The following is a 17,054-nucleotide window of genomic DNA, read 5'->3' as shown; positions in this document are numbered from 1 at the left end:
ATAATTTTTGAACGCGTCAACAAAAATTCTTACATTGCGCCTTTAAATATCCAGGAGACTTATTTTGGACATTAAACTAAGAAGCTGCATAAACACTCCTAAATGGAAACGATATCGTCGACTATATTGTGGCTTAAAGAGAGTCAATTTCTTGTGCAATTTTAAAACAAAAGAATGGATTTATTTGGAAAGAAATGAATCTTAAAATTCCAGGAAGCATGTCATGTACAATACTGTATGTAATAGTACATACAAACCGTGTAAATATTTTGATATGTCTTCAGAAGGCGTGAAGAAAACTTAAAAATCAGTTCAAATCTTCATAAGGTCTGTGGTAATGACATGTAAAAAAAAAAAGAAAACATACACCAGATTCAGGCAAAAGATTGATGGCCCTCATACTGTAGCAGCTATTAGACTAAAGTAGCTGCTGCCTTAACATTTCATTAATATATACAGTATGTCAGTATAACATTTTAACGGTTACTTCATTAACTATTCATTACCCTTGAAGCTTTCAAGACCACCAACGACTCGAACATCATCTTAAAGCACTTACTTTTCTTCTTAAATAATTTAAATTATAACAAAACATGGAAATGTAACATAATATCGTGGCAGTTACTCATGTCTAAAAAACAGATCAACATTAAGAATGACAACTCAATGAAATGTGAGATGTCAAGCAATTAGGGACAATTGAGAGGAAGCTACAGGAGAATGTTCCAGTATTATTTTGGTCACATTTGAAACAAGCTTGCTATTCTGTCAGTTTTCCCACCCATCCACATCACATTACAAGTAGTAGAGTGGAGTGGAGTCCTCCCCTGTGCGGGGTAATTTTGGCATAATGATAGCTTTGCCGTTTACTCAAAAGCTGATGCTTGACTATGTAGATAAAAAAAGAGTGGCGGTATTTCTGGCCCATGCATTGGACCCACTTTAGACATGAAGTATCAAGGTTGGACTTATCCAACATCTGACCTAGTGAAGGCATTATTCTCACAGGCTTGAGAATGTGTATCTAAATAAGAAAACAGTTTTTCATTGTCTTTCACTTTAGCCCTCAAAATGTATCCCCTAGATATGCTTATGTACATGCTTATCTAAGCAGAAGAGCTACTACTTTCAGTTTTGCAGGCATCTTGTTGGAAGCAGTTCTTATTAAATCAGGATGATATCCTTCAATATATCCTTCTGGTTGCATAGTCTAACACCATGCTAGCCGCTCCGAGTAAAGCTGGTTCCTCTAAGTCCGATGTGACGACCTTGATGCTCTGTGCAGAGATGAGGGCTCTCTCAGAGATGATGCGCTGCACTGGGGCCTGGTAGTAAGAGGCCAAAACTCCAGATAGAATCACCAGCGCGGGGTTCACTATGTGGAGGATGTTAATGATGCCGACGCCAAGTGCTGTGGAGGCTGGAAGATAAAGAATGATAGCAATCATATAAACCATATTGTGTAGTTTGAATTTCTCTCACATATTTGTGTGTGTGTCTCTGCTTTGTGCTCTAACCCTTGTTCAGGACAGCGTCGGCTTTGGAGTTCCCCAGTCTGGCAGCGCTGATGAGGTGGGCAGCGGTGATTGGCTCACAGAGCTTCATGTCCATCCCCTCCACCTTCAGCAGGTCCTCTAAGAGACACATAAAACACACAGGTCAGATGTACGTATGTATTTAATGATGAATTAAGGATTCATTGATAGGAATATGCTAATTACGCTTCATTCGGCTAGATTTCAACAAAGTTAAGTCATAAATTCTAATACCACTTCAACAACAGTCAGAAAAAACATTCAGGCTCATGTGCATAAAGTTGTTTTCAGGATGTACAAGGGTGTAACTGGGTCTCAGCACACACAAACAAAACCAAACGCTCACCATCATGCAGTCTTTTGGCCTCTCTCTGCAGGGCCATGCCGGACGCGTAGGCCTCGATGCATCCTCTGCTGCCACACGAACACTCAGGGCCGTCTAATGAAACCATGATGTGACCCAGCTCCGCAGCGCAGAAGGTACTGCCATGGACCAGCTCATTTTGATGGATGATGCCTCCTCCAATACCTACACACACACACACACACACACACACACACACACACACACACACACACACACAGAGAGAGAGAGAGAGAGAGAGTGAAGATAGTTACTTCAGATTGTCAGTGCAATTAAGCCACCCATTGAGCAAGGCTATTGTGATGATCACAATTTGCTTCAAGTCATTATACAGGGCTCACTGGCCGATACACTCACAACACAGTTAGTAGGACATAAAATATATTTTGAAAGTAGGAGATTATAATTATTCCTCCTTGAGCTAGACACTGAAGAATTTAAAAAATGCTTTGGTAAACCTAGATATGTCCCCAGAAAGACCAGATCTACACTATGTTGGACTAAGATTAACACAGAATGCAACTTACAAAGTAAAGGTAGTGAATGTTGCCCTTTAATTTACAGTATTTTAAAGTAATTTAATTTTTCAAGCAAAATGATTGTAAATGAAGAGTCTTTGGGTTTTTGACTGTTGTTTGGATAAAAGAAGCAATTTGAAGACATCTGTTTTGAATCTGGGGTATATAATTGAGAATTTTTTTTTTTTTTTAAATTGTTAGTTGCAGCTCTAGGTGAGAGACAACAGCAATGCTCTGGCACTAAAAGAAGGCACTCCACTGCATTACCACTCTGTCAAGCTCACGTGGCAATAAGAATTTTGCAGCCAACATCAGAACATGTTTAGAAACTTAAAAATTATTCCAAATTGAAGAATTATTATTATTATTATTATGACATGTAATAACTTGCACCAACCCCTCTTGCACTGATAATGAATAACCAAACGGCTGAATGTAAATCCTGACATCTCACCTGTCCCAGTGATGACAGTAGCAAAGTTTTCCACTCCTTTGCCGTGGCCGAACTTCCTCTCAGCCAAAGCTGCACAGTTTCCATCATTGTCGACCCAGACGGGTAGGTGCAGGGCGTCGGAGATGGGTGTCCTCAGATCCACCGAGGACCACTCCTGAATCAGCTTTGTGGAGTGCAGGACCACGCCTTCCTGTGGGTTTACTCGCCCGCCCGTGGACACTCCTTAGATGTAGACAAAGAGCTGTGAGATGATAGTTCTATAATGTTGTTATTCATTAACAAATGTGAGTGTTTTCTTACCAACACCGAGTATTCTACAGTTGAGGCACACTGAGTCCCGTGTGGCATCTGCACACATCTTCAGTAAGAGCTGCATCCTGTCCTCAAAGGTCTTAGGATTGGACTGAGTATACTTCTTCACTAGCTTACCCTGGACAGAGGAGGATGTAGTGAAGAGAGAGGAGAGAGGTAGAAGTGGTGGGGAGGGAATCAAAAGGTACATTAAAAGAGGATAAAAGCAATGTATCGCCAATGTTAATCAAAAAATAAACTGTTATAATTTATGGTTCATTAATGATTGGTACAAAATTCAAGCAGGATTTGAATCACAATGAAGCCACATTATATGATATAGTAGGATATTTAGATAGTTTTCATCCCCCTCTTAGACTTCTTGAATTTTGGTTTAATTTAAATCATAGCTTTAATGAAACCCACTTAACAGAAAAGTAAAACCCAAATCTTCACGAGCAGGACCGTGATGACTACTTTAGACTCGTAAAAATGGAGTCTCGGCTACATCAAAAGGATAACACGCAGCCTACCCTCATGCAGACGATGGCCACTCTGAGGTTGGTCCCTCCCAGGTCAACTGCCAGAGCGCACTGTGTCTCCAGGATGTGATCGATGTCCTGGGAAATGGGGTCTTTCACCGGAGGGAAACAGAAAGTCTTCTGGAGGGGCTCATCCAGGTCAATGGTACGTAAAAACTTGAGAATTCGAGGGACTGCGTTGCCATCACCATAAATCTTAGAGCTGATGGGAAGAAGAAATACACCTTTGTTCATATCGTTCTATATCATCTAGTTTTTAAAAACGAAGGATGATCCATTTTCAAAAACAGATCCATAACCCTAATACAGAACCCAATAACGACCCCAAAACACAAACAAAGGCTAACAAAGAGAATCTGCATGACAGGTGGCCCATTTATCAAAGTAATGCAACTGGCTTCCTTTAAGGGAAGACTGGACACCTTTCATATCCTTACAATCATTTATATTTCATGTCTTTCTCAAACTTTAAGAGAACACACATGCTACATTCACTGCCAGCCAACCAATTACAGTCAAATAAGCAAAACCAGCAGCCATGCAACATTAATTCATGTGTCCATTGTAGGTTTATGTACTCCAAATTATATTCTCCAGTGTTATGGAAAGGTGTACTGTGAAATCTGCTTTTTAAATTGTATGCAACAAACACAGCTGAGGTGGTGCTTATTATACAAACATATTACCAAATACAGCAATTAAAATAGTTCTGGAGATAAAACAAGATGCTGATTTTTTGGCATTCATGTGCCTAAAAGAGTTCTGGACTTAAAAAAAATACTAGTCCTAATGTAATACTGCTAAAAAATGTCCACATGTCAGTGTTCGACAGGGAAATCAGGAAGAAAATGCCAACCTGTGCTTGATACAGTTGACAGATATAAGAAATCTTATTTCTCAGCACAAGCTGGAAGACAAAGACCCAATGAAACAGACAGGCAGCACTTTTTTCATACCAAGGGAATCTCTTTCCGAACTGCAGCTCCAGGGCGTGGTAGATCTTATTGTGAGTGTCGGCATCTCTAACATGAAGAACATTTTCACCTGGCAGAGAAGGAAATGTCACCAACACAGATGGTGAGATAAGCAGAGTAATCTCACAGAATAATGTTTGCTTTGGATTGCTAATGTGAGGAAGTTGTTTTTTACACCTTAGCAGCACTTTTGCTCGACATTACAAATTCTAAGCTTTTGCTATTAATCAACAGTGGCAACGGTCACGTATACATAGTGTCCTGGTGTTGAAATGAAAATGAATTAATTTAAAAGAACTAGTCTTATAAAAACATTATTTTAATCTTAAACAAACTACATAACTAAGCTATTTTGCAGAGCTGAACTACATGTGTGATGCTTCATTGGCGATTTAATGTTACTCTTAACCTTCACCTTGCTTTCTCAGAGAGGATATCAGCACAACAAATATAGCAAAGGCAGCAGATAACCATAACCTTGTTTTCTGTCCTACCTACCCGTTTCTCTGCCAGTTTGCCTTGTTCCCAGGTTGATGACAGGGGTGCCGAAGGCCCCAGCCTCTCGGACCCCACAACTACTGTTTCCGATCATGCAGCCAGCGTGGCACACCAGCTGGATGAACTGCTCAAAGGGAATGTGCTTCACTGCCCGGAAGTTGGCGTGCTGCTCGATGCCCTTCTTTCGCATCACCCGCACCATCTCCTTACTTCCTGTTTACAAAGGAAAGGGTGGGTCAAGCATTGTATATCCATTTATTCATTTGATTAAATAGCTTTATCATTGTTATCATAGTTTTACTTTGACAAACACTCGTAAATAAACAAAAACATGCAAGGAAATAAAAGGATCAGTTCGTGAAACTAACCGGCATCAATGTTGGGGAAGAGGATGAGGGTCCTTTTGTTGAAGGAGAGCAGAGCATCCAGCATCAGCTCATAGATCTTAATGGATTGCTGGATGTCTGTGGTAACTGGGTGCTGCAGAGCCACTATGTAGTCATGCTCCCCCACCTTGTCACCTGCAAAATGAAAAAAAAAAAACCACACCACACATGACATACAAACATACTCTAATCACACGCACAATTTTTCTGTCCCATGACGGTATCCCGGCGTACCCAGCCAGCTCCTGATAATATCCATGTAGTCCTCTTTGTGGTGACTTGACAGCAGCTTATCATAAGAAGGGCAGCCAGCCAGCAGAATGCGAGAGTGGTCCTCACACATGGCGATGAGGTGCTGCTCTGCCATGCGTGTGCAGCAGGCGTGGTAATGGGCCAGTTTACTGATGGCGTGGCGAATTGAGTCATCGATCGTACCGCTCACCTGGGAAATGGAGCAAAGTAGAGAACACATGCTGTATATCATTTGGTTACAATTACTACAAAGTTCTTGCACACCAATAAGTCTTGGGGCATGTCTGTCTGTTACTGATTTGTCATTTCCATCGTTAATGCACTAGACTTGTAGTGGAAGCACTATGTTTGCTTTCACTACCTCTTTAAAGGTGAAAGTAAGAAAAGGAAGATATACACTGTAAAAAGTACAATAAAAGTAAAAAAATAAAATATACTCTCTAGCCAAGACTCCTCACCTCTCCTCCCTCCAGGTGTAGTATTCTAATGTTCATCAGCGCTGCAGCAGTTGCAAGAGCCAGCGCGTCGAAACGGTCGCCGTGGACGACCAGGATGTCGGGGCGCAGCCTCTGTAGTACATCAGGAAGTTTCACAAGTGCCAGCCCAACGCTCTCCACCATAGCTGCTTCATCCTCCCCTCTCACAATGGTGTGGAGCTTGGAGCCAATGTCAAAGTCATCCTGCTCGATCATACGAAAAGTGTTCCTGCAGAGCGGAGACGGAAAAATAAGTTACAAGACAAGTTCATGGAAAACCCTGAATAAAGGAGTAGAGGTTAATACTGAACACAGGTCTAAATCCAACCTAACTCCTGTGGCCAATTAAGGATTATGTTATGTTTGTAATAATTTATACACAACTTCACTGTTTTGCAATGAGCTGCATGCCTTTATGCCACTTAGTCTTACCCGTAGTCATCAATGAGATGGGAGCCAAGCACCACAACTTCCAGTTCAAACTCATCTGGGTGGGCTTTGAGCCCAAACATGATAGGGGCCAGCTTGGAGTAGTCTGCTCTGTTGCATGTCGCCACACACACCCTCAATCTCTTCTCACACTGCATCGAATGGAGGTGGAACGACACACGCACACAAATGACGATAGTTAAATTTATTGTGCACAACTAATATATACACAGCCCTCTCTTCATTAGATGCCTGATATGTTTAATTATTCCACTACTGGATCTGCAGGAACATTACCATCTTTGTGTATAAAGGCTTCATATATTAATTTCTGCTCCAACAACTACAAAATAAAGATGAACTCTCATATCAGAGTCAAAGTCATACCTGATTCTGTTCTTCTGTCCTTTTCCTTTCCATCCTTCCTCTACTCCGTTGCATTCTCATATAGTAAAGCTCCTGGAAAACAAAGACAAAAGAGAGGGTGAGATTTTGTAAAGTATAACATGATCCATTATTTGTAATACCCTAACCCACCCACAGGTCATACTCACTTGGGCCTTCCAAATATTCAGATGCTGTAGCATGAAACACAACAAAACTACACTAAAAATGTTTGGTATTTTACATGAAGAACACTTATGACACATTTCTCCAGAGGTGGGAAACATGCTGTGAGACATTACATGGTGAGGCAAAAGTCAAAGTTTAACCAGTGCAGACATTTTCAGTGAACATGGCTTCCTTCACATTTTTAATAGCTGCTGCCATCTGCTGCTGTGAATGCATCATGACAAGCACTTTCCCAATCAAGCATTCCAAAGCCTTGTTCTTAAATATAACACAGCACCAGTTTTCAGGATTCATTACCAGATAACATGCAAGTTACTATATATATGTATTCGAGCCAATGTGGTAAATCACAGGGACCGCAAATTCCAGAGTGGATTGAGTGCTTGGAATTTCCAAACTTAGATTAGATTCAGCCACTAACTGTTAAACTCCTTTGCACTTCTGGGAATAGGAACGTAAAGGTCATTGACTTCAGAACGAGCTAACAAACAAGGGGAAAAAAAAAAAAAAAAAGGGTTCCCACTGTGGCACAAATGTTAAATTCCATCATGTTTTCCATGCTTTGATTCATGGCTTACCAGAGACCATGCTGCTTGTAATATTGTCCAGCTAATGCTGTTATGAGAACCACTGCAAGTGCCTTATTGCCTTATATTCTGATAATAAATTTTAATATGTAGATAAATGGTAAATGTAGAATCAAAACCACTGTGGATCGTTAACTCTTTGCAATTGCCTAATGGTATCAAATTGACTGAACCCTGCAGATGGGCCAAATCAAAAGTCAAGGTGCTGGGTACTATTTAGAAAGAAAACTACAAAACAAAACAAACTAGAAGTCTAATCAATATCAAACTCGATAGCCCTGTATCACTATAAATTTTAGACCAGCCAAAACTGCTTAGCCATAATTTAATCTCAGGCCTAATTTTTTCCCCATCAAGATCCATGTATTATTCCCTGAGAAAGTAACGAAAATTTCAAATATGCCCCATCTCACAATGTTAAATAAAGTCAGAAAGAAATCCTGGATTCATCTCTCAGAATCCGCACCAAAAGTTAATGGGGCCAAAAACAATACTAAGGTCAAGGGGTGGGACTCACCAAAGACTTCACGATACAATATAGAGCCCGATGGCAATACCGATATTAGGGTGTAAAAAATTCTGCTATCAATATATATCAGAAGACACATTTTTATGCAATGATCTCTCAAATGTGGTTATTAAAAGCTTGTGTCAGAGATAAATAGCAGAGGCAGGATTTTATACAGTTTAACAATAAACTTCATTGTCTACTTTGGAATCACTACACCAAAACATTCAACTTTGCAGGCATTTGTGATTATAAATCACCTCAAGCATCTTTTCCAGCATAATAATCTCTAAAAAAAACGCTGATACCAATATATGTGTTCAGTAAATATTGGCCTTTAGGCCGACCATCATATTGCTCGGGCTCTAGTACAATCATAATACTTAAGTCTTCAAGAAACTGCAACAACTCCAGTTGCCTCCAATACGGCACTTAGAATTAAGTCAAGATACTATATCATTGCAAATATTGCAATAACACGTTGCGTTATGTTGTGATTTATTACCCTTTTTCAACTGCAAATCATGTCCCCAAAGGAAAACTAATATGATAATGTTTTCAGTCTGTTCATCTCATGTCAATCAATTTTATTGCAGCAAAATGGGACCGCCAGGCAGACACTGCGAACACCTACCACTGACTGTAACCTCAGTTGACCTCACCAGAAAGCCTGAGCATCATTTAGTGAAAAAGAAGGGGATTTTTATTATTCTATTGCCAAAGGTTTAACATATATTTGCAACATCATTCACTCATATAAAAAAGATCGATACTTGGCATCCCTGTATTGATACAATACTGTTACAAGAAATATTTCAATACTATGCTGTACTGATTTTTGTCCTTACCCCTACTGAGCTCAGGACACTATTTCATTGCTGACATGACATAGCTGAGCACTCTTATCAGTATTAGCCACCAAAGTAATCCAGCATGCAAGTCAAAGTTCCCGACTTGAGCTGGGCTGCGAGAAGAATAACTCATGGTCTGTTACACATAAACTATTTTTGAGCAGGTGACTGACTACACCTGAATGCTGCTCAATCTAGTCAAACTTGACCTGTCATTATTAACTGTCATTATTAACTGGTTAACTGATTGCTGCTCAATCTAGTCAAACTTGACCTGTCATTATTAACTGGTTTATTCATAGTAACCAGGAATTATCGACACAAACATGGGCAGATTGTACCAAGCTCGGCTAGCAAGAATTCAGTTAAACTGGTTCAGCAGCCGTCCTTGTTTTCACTGATCCCTGGTTGGCAAGTATCGCTCAGATCGCAAACTTGAGAATATAAAGGAGACAGAATAAAGTGAAACTCAACTTAATGGAGTAAAATTACAGAAGAGCCCAGTCATTAAATTTTTAACTTATAACAGGATTTCTGGTCACGCAATAGCTTTAAATAAATAAAATGCTTTCATACATAACGTTAACTAATATTATGCAGGTTTATGAATGAGTTGCCACTGCAGTCCACCTTCAAATAGGATTCTTCAACTTTGCAAACACTGTGTCCTTGGCTGACGCACAACTGTCAGTAGTTTGTTTACCTTACCAAGCTAACTGTCACCAGTCAGTACCACCAGACCCACCCAAATCTGTCTTAATAGGCCTTTTATTTTCCATTCAATAACCTTTTTATCAATTATTGACTGTAAACATCAATGTGATTTGCGACTTCAGAAGGGATTAACTTCGTCCCTCTGCTTCCACTCTCTCCCTTACACACTTGTAAATGTAATTAAAATGGTTAATGCATCACGGTGTGTCAGCCTGCCTTTCTTTCAGTGTGAGTGCTGAAGTTTTCCACTATCATCGCTTTGATGAAGCAACGCTGTTTAGTTTAAGTTCTGTTTAATCATTATTTATGTTAATCGCTCCTACTAAATGTTCTTTTTTTTCCCATCTTTATCATCATCTTACTTTTACAAATCATCTGGCTATAGTCAGACACAATCACTCAGATGAGCACCAGGAAGTTTAGGACACTATTTGAATAGCCTATTGTAAAACAAGGAAATTCAAATACAGCCTAAAATCAACAGCATCACCCTTAGCGGTGAAACAGCACCGAGTGAATTCCAACTGAAAACAACCTTGCTGTTGTGCCTTACCTCAACTCTCATGTGTCGGGTCACACAAAAGACCCGCTTGAACTAAATCCTGTGATTTACCCTGAATCTCATTCAGCACACTGTGACTTCTACTCAAGCATCACAAGACAGCATCAGCAGCCAGAGTTATGGTATGGGGGCAGGGACGCATGCAAAAAGCAAAGGCAGTGATGACATGGCAACAGAGGAAGACAGACATACTGTACAGACAGAATTTAAAGAGAGGTTGTGACAGACAGTGAGGAAGGAAAGGAAGGAAATGAGGATAAAGATGGAAAATATGAGAGAGGGAGGAAGGAGGAAAAAAAGGCCATCTGACTCACATGTGGGTTTATGCATAAAGAACCCGGATGCGCTTCCATCCCACGACTCTGTGGATTCTCAGCTAAAAATCACTCTTTGCTCTTTTTTTTCAATCCTTCTATCTGATCTTTTTTATTTCTCTCTTTAGCCCAGCCGCATTATTCAATGGAGGGAGGGAGGACATGCGCGAGCCAGCAGCAGCAGAGGAAGAGAGAAAGGAAGAGAGAGAGAGGTGGGGTGACACAGACATACAGCTGGGGGAGGGGCTGCGTGAGAACGGGGCTGGGTTGATATGGATTAAAGCTTGTGATTGGCTGCGAGGAGAGAAGAAAGAGCATGTGGCATCCTGCCACACATACAGCACACTAGATCGTCTTCGGCGTCCCTGACTAATAAATAGTCTCCATATCCATCTGAAATGACAGATGTCAGAAACAATATGCTTCAGATCAACCTGCCGTCTCAGAAAATCTGATGATCTTCAGCTTAAAGGTTCCTGCCAGTAACCCACCGTAAATTCTGTTTTAAAACCGGGCAAACACCTTAAAGTTACGGGAAACAGTTTCTGCCAGATCTATCTGAAGGAAAACACGTGATACACTGTGTAAATTTAGAACATCAGATAACTACTTAAAATCACCACTGATTTGTATGACTTTAGTCAAGAAAGTCTAGATGTCAGGGAAGTACGGGCAATTATCTATAGGACTGAGGAAATACAAACACCACATCTAGGTTGCTATGGCAACACATAGTAACAGAGGGATACAGCTCAGTGTGTTTGTATCCATTTCTGTAACTTCTAAAAATGTGATTTGTGAAGCTGTAATTTCTCTTTCTAGTATAACAGCCCCTCTCACCATGTGATGAATTTTAGGGGTGTCACAATTCTCCAAATCCATGGTTCGATTTGACTTTTAATTTCAGGGTCGCGATTCCATTCCATTCCATTTAACCAATTTTTTCAGCACTGGCAACTATGCCTTTGTTAGACTAATGGATCTGGATTCATAAAGATCAACAAATTATTGGGTTTATGCCCTGACAACTGGGATTTACAATTTCAAATTTCTTTTGAAAGATAGGAGTATTCCACAATAACTTCAGGTTAGGGTGAGGCAAGTTCAAACAATATTCACCAGAAATTAAGATTCCAGAGTTCAACAAAAACCACCCTTCAGGGATTCAACAATAAACAACAAAATAAAGAAATTAATTTAAGGAGTAATCCAGTAAAGGGCAAAAAGAAATAAACCCAACTTCTGTAATGCTTTCAGAATTACATCAGGGACCAGTAACTTGATCGTTTTTTTTTAGAAATACAGGAAGGGTCGCTGATCCTGCTTTGGATTTCAATGATCGAAATCAAAACCATATTTTTATCGATTTTCAATACGAAACTGTTCCAAACACCCAACCTGGAAATAAAGGTTAAAACATTTACTTAAAAAAACAAAATGTGAGCCATTTACAAACAATCAATGACATTCTTATGAGCTCATAGAGACAGCCACTTTTGATTAACACCAATTAAGCTGCAACTTCACCATTTTGAGTTTCCTGCCCCTAAAACAGCCCTGTGTTAAAACAATGCAAGGGGCTTTATTGTTTTCTCACATAGTTATTTTTTTCTCATATGAAGATGGACTGATGTTTACCCTGTTCTTATTACTCAGTCAATTTCACACATATGGGTTCCACTGTTTCTATTACTTCAGGCCTTAGCTTGTTATATCTTTTTATTTATCCTTTTACAACCTGATAAAGCACTAGTGAAAGGTGCTGCTCAACCAATGTTCATAAAGAAAATTATTGTCCACATATTTTATAGAGTTAGTGAGCTCTCGTCCCTTTGGTTTTGTTAATCATCCCAGCTACAATCAGTCTTTGTCCAGACCTGTGCACACCCACCAGCACAGATAAGCCGACAGAGAGTCAGTTGAACTCTGATCTTCCCTGTACTAACAGACTGCACCACCTGCATGCCTTCACCTCATTGGTCAGAACAGACCTGTCTTCAGTGAACCTAAATGATCTACCTCAATCAGACCCTGCTGTGGTCAGAAGTCATATATAACAAAGCCATAAAACTGATTCACCTACTGCAGTCTGCCACGTCTCTGTTTCACAGGACTGTTTACTGACTCTTACCAGGGTTCTCTGTTTATTTTAGAAGTTAGAGGAGTCACAGGTTTCTGCTTTGCTCAATTTACCGAAAGAGAAACATTAAATTATAAGTTAAAATAAAATTTAAAAAATCACACTTTAATTGTATTAATGCAAATAACAAAGTAATGCAGCCATGAAAGCCTTAAGAACAGGGAGACGGTTTCCATGTCTGGAGGGCAAGTCCTTCTGCTGAGCTCTCTATACAATCATGTAAAAGAGGGAGAGTCTTTAAGGGTACCCTCAGGCCAAATTCTAAATTCGCTTTGAAGTAAAGCCAGGAGCTACTTGACTACTTCCATGTGACTTTCTTAAGAGTGCTACTGTTTTTACTCATTACTCAAAAATGAAAAATAAACATTAATTGCAGCCCTAATCCTAACTAATGAGGGGCAGTGGAGATGCCTCAGTGAAATGCATATTATTTCCAAACATAATGTACTGTAACACAGACATAATGACAGTCACATAACATCAAGTAAATATTAGCACACATATTGCATCCCTGTACTGAATGGCATTGCTGGCACTGATTCAACGAGTTGGCTGGAAAAATGAACACAGACTGGGTAAACTAGCCCAAGTGTTGACACAGTTTTGACATCCTGGTTCACAAAGGACACAGATCATACCACATCAATCCAAGCATTGACCTCACAGAGTTGGTTTAATGTGGATTCACTCTGATGAAGCAAAAGAGCAAACAAAGCAATGAGCCATGAACTTTGCCTTCAACCTGTCCAATATAGAAGTTCCATCAAATGAGACTAAAAAACATACAGGGTAGACTTACTTGTTGACGAACATGAGATCCTAACCTCCTCATATTGTCTTATAAAAAACAGCTAGCCTATGTATAAATAGTCTTTAAAACCTTCTTTACTCTTATCTTGGAGAAGTTATAGCTTTCACTTCCTTTCTTCATACAACATTTTTCTCTGACTGGTATGTGCTGTACCAAACTTATGAGGGCATGACCTTAAGATAACATTCAAGCATCATAAAAATGATCCTTTTACAGTGTTACTACTGAGGCTCTATAAACAGTAGACACAATGTACGGATACTATGTCATACATCTCTGTTGATGAGATACTGCCATCTAATGTCCTTTATAAGGAAACAAACAGTTGTCCTGCAGGTGTGGTTGCACATTCAAATATTTCGATGTGAAAAACCACCTGGATCTGTTGTCCATACCCAACTAATCAAATTACATAAAGTACAATGATAATATTATTCTGGATTAACTGAAAATTATGTTGCTGTGGCCTGCACTTAATGGCACGTTATAACAGTCAGATAAGATCAACACACACTGTATTATTTTTGCAGATTGGTAAGATAGTTAGCTCACCTTTATCAAATTGAATTCATTATATTTTAATATCCCTGCAGCATAAAAGCACCTTTGTGAAGCCAGAAAAGTTCAGCAAGAGGTTCAGTTGGCTGCCATTTTGACTCAAACCAGGTTCAGCTTCAGCAGCTCATGACATGCACCTGATGGCAACATAAGTCAATTCTACACTGATATTTTTACTCGGGTGTTTTTGGTTCAAAAATATCATCGAACATTAAATTTACTTGGAGAAGACGTACTGGAAGCGAATAAGTCGCACGACATCGCTTCTACTGCCCTTCGCTCCTCGCGGTGGACGTGTCAATTCGCAAGCTAGCTGGCTGATGAGCAAGCTTATCACTTCTGCCAACACTGTCCGTGAGGCTGTGCCACACAGCACTTCTGTTTTGTTTACATCTGTAATCCTCGAGGCCAGGGACACAGAAAAGGGGTCCCGGAAGGTGCAAAGAAGAGTTTCTCCTCCGGAGACATTCATCCACCACAGGTAACGGTAAACACTTACAACTTTCTGTCCCCCCGCTCCGTCAATTTTCATTATCGATTATCCGGAAAATCCCCACAAAGACTGCAGGCGAATTTATGTGCATCACGTTTAAAACTCAACTTCATGCAAAATGACTTTTTTCTTCTCGCTGGTCAGTTCCGCGTCGCCTGGAATCCCACAATGCCTTGCGAAGCTGTTCACTCTGGTCCCATATAAAATAAATGGGGGCGAACTTCGCTTCGCGTCCTGCCGCCCGCGGTTGGTATTTACCGTTACTGCGGTCTGGCTGTAGCTACAAAGTTATCCTAGGAAGAGCTAGCCCGCTGACAAGTCTGGTAAGGAGTAATATACCTTCGCTAACACCGCCATATCAACATCGATGCAGTGTTATATTGCTAGTGTTTGGGAAACTTTGCCCAAATTATGGCATTAACGTTTCGCAGTGGCGTAGCACCTAAAGTTAGCTAACGCTAGCTGGTGAACTCAACCTCACAGTTAGCTGAAGTTATCAGTGCTCACCATTTTATCACATTGTTGCGGATTTCCATGTGATGACAGTTACCTTTAGTTATCCGGAGACGCCGTTTTCATCTCATGCTGAAAGTGTCGGTGATTACAGTCACTTATTTCTTTTCTGCTTTGGGTTTCCAGTGGTTGCCAGCCTACGGGCATCTGGGGCACTCACACGAGGGGGGCTCACAGTCAAACCTGGGCGGACCGCGAGAACAAGACCGGATGTGCGCGATTTGGATCTTCATAATAAAACCCTTTTTAAAATACAAAAAAAGTAAAATAAGGGATCCTAAAATGATTTCTCTTGCCTTCGTCCTCTTCTACCGGGAATTATTTTAGAGCAGAACTTGGCATACACACCTTGGCACATAGCCAATCAGATTCCCTAAATCCATTCTTGAGATGGGCTGATTCGAGCCAACACCCTAGTCAAAATAAACACCAACATGCTGAGTAAATGTGTCAGTACTAATAAGCCAAAAATATAATATGCCGTATGTAATAATACAACACATTATGCATAGCAAGTACTTTTTGACTTAGATTGCTCATACATACTTCTGTTCTTTTACTTAAGTAACAGTTTGAATATATGACATTTCTTGCACCGTAGCATTTGTTTTATTTATTGTATTTTACTTACACTAGGTATATGATATGAATAACACAGGCTAACCGAGGTGTATACAAATAAATAGAAATTCTCAGTAGTTCATCAGTTTGTTGCAACAGTCTAAATAGCAGTAAAAGTAAATATTACGCCTTCTTCTTGTGATAATTATGCATCAAAAGTCTGTCTGGGTTCGTCAAACATTTATTTTCTTGAATAATGGACAGAAGTGGTTTAATTTTGGCAAGCTTTTTACTGCTGCAGACCAGCACCTACTACTTCTGGAAACATATGTGTGTGTGTGTTGTGTGAGCTGGGAGTAAATGAACACTTTTTGTAAGTGGAGTCTAAAATGTTGTATTACCTGCTGTTGTCAATTTTAGAGGTTTTCTAACTTGTGTGAGTAAATAACTCGGTATGGTCAGAACACATGAACCATGTGAGTCTAACAAACAGTCCTGCCACCAGGTTGCACTGATTTGACCTTGAAGAAAATCAATCCTTTTTGGTCATGAACCCATCTTGCCACAGAGAAACACTATAATTACAGGGGAGTGTTCCTCAACAGCACCTGTGCAGAGCAGTAACCACACAGCAGCGGTGGAAGAGGCAGCATTTTGTCTCAGTTGCAGACCCCATAGCGGCTGCTGTGATTTTATAACTGTGCTGCATTGCAGGGCTATTTCCCCCACAACCATGGGTGCGGTTGCATAAGAACTGACAGCATCATGGTGGGTTTTTGAGGAGCCCTCAGAGGGAGATGACTGGAGGAGGCTTGGGTGGGATTTGTCTGAAGAAAGGAAGAAAAGTCATTAAAGAATGAGGAAAGTTGGTGGAAGGACTTATTGTTGAGGTGGAGAGTGAAGCAGAAAGAGAGAAAGAACGGGAGGGGCAGATAGCAGAGCGCCGACAGATTGATTGTTGGCTGTGCGTGGAGGTTTAGCAGACATGGGGTAAGGGGGTTGGCGGGGTAGCCTGAGGGATGAGTCAGTGAAGGTGTGTGTGTGTGTGTGTGTGTGTGTGTGTGTGTGTGTGTGTGTGTGTGTGTGTGTTTGTGTGTGAGAGAGAGAAAGAGACGCAGTAGGACGTGCAGAGACTGAAATGCACTTACTT

At 40.3% G+C, this 17,054-nt stretch overlaps 1 protein-coding gene across 2 annotated transcripts; it reads right to left on the bottom strand.

Moving 5' to 3' along the window:
• Positions 1 to 159: 159 nt before the first annotated feature.
• Positions 160 to 15,551, bottom strand: gne (glucosamine (UDP-N-acetyl)-2-epimerase/N-acetylmannosamine kinase). Of its 2 annotated transcripts, none has more exons than XM_073470766.1 (14): positions 15,381 to 15,551; positions 7,107 to 7,178; positions 6,723 to 6,871; positions 6,273 to 6,519; positions 5,797 to 6,004; positions 5,545 to 5,697; positions 5,177 to 5,389; positions 4,661 to 4,748; positions 3,696 to 3,906; positions 3,172 to 3,301; positions 2,872 to 3,093; positions 1,882 to 2,064; positions 1,518 to 1,634; positions 160 to 1,420 (listed from the first exon to the last, which is right to left on the bottom strand). In XM_073470766.1, the coding sequence occupies exons 2-14, from the start codon at positions 7,164 to 7,166 to the stop codon at positions 1,185 to 1,187; spliced, it is 2,217 nt and encodes a 738-aa protein (XP_073326867.1). In that variant the 5' UTR covers positions 7,167 to 7,178; positions 15,381 to 15,551; the 3' UTR covers positions 160 to 1,184. The 2 variants fall into 2 exon arrangements, with proteins under 2 accessions (XP_073326867.1, XP_073326861.1); XM_073470760.1 differs by lacking the exon at positions 15,381 to 15,551 and adding an exon at positions 10,829 to 11,029.
• Between the last annotated feature and the right edge of the window lie 1,503 nt (positions 15,552 to 17,054).

Source organism: Pagrus major, chromosome 1 (genome assembly GCF_040436345.1).
Source record: "Pagrus major chromosome 1, Pma_NU_1.0".
NCBI lineage: Eukaryota > Metazoa > Chordata > Actinopteri > Spariformes > Sparidae > Pagrus > Pagrus major.
This window is presented reverse-complemented; position numbering and strand designations above follow the sequence as displayed.

Coding starts and splice junctions, on each gene's coding strand:
- gne (XM_073470760.1), bottom strand. CDS start 10,867: ATGGAAGCGCATCCGGGTTCTTTATGCATAAACCCACAT. Junction 7,179..10,828: donor CTTTATGCATAAACCCACAT/GTGAGTCAGATG, acceptor TTTGTTTTCCAG/GAGCTTTACTATATGAGAAT. Junction 4,749..5,176: donor GCAAACTGGCAGAGAAACGG/GTAGGTAGGACA, acceptor CTTCTCTGCCAG/GTGAAAATGTTCTTCATGTT.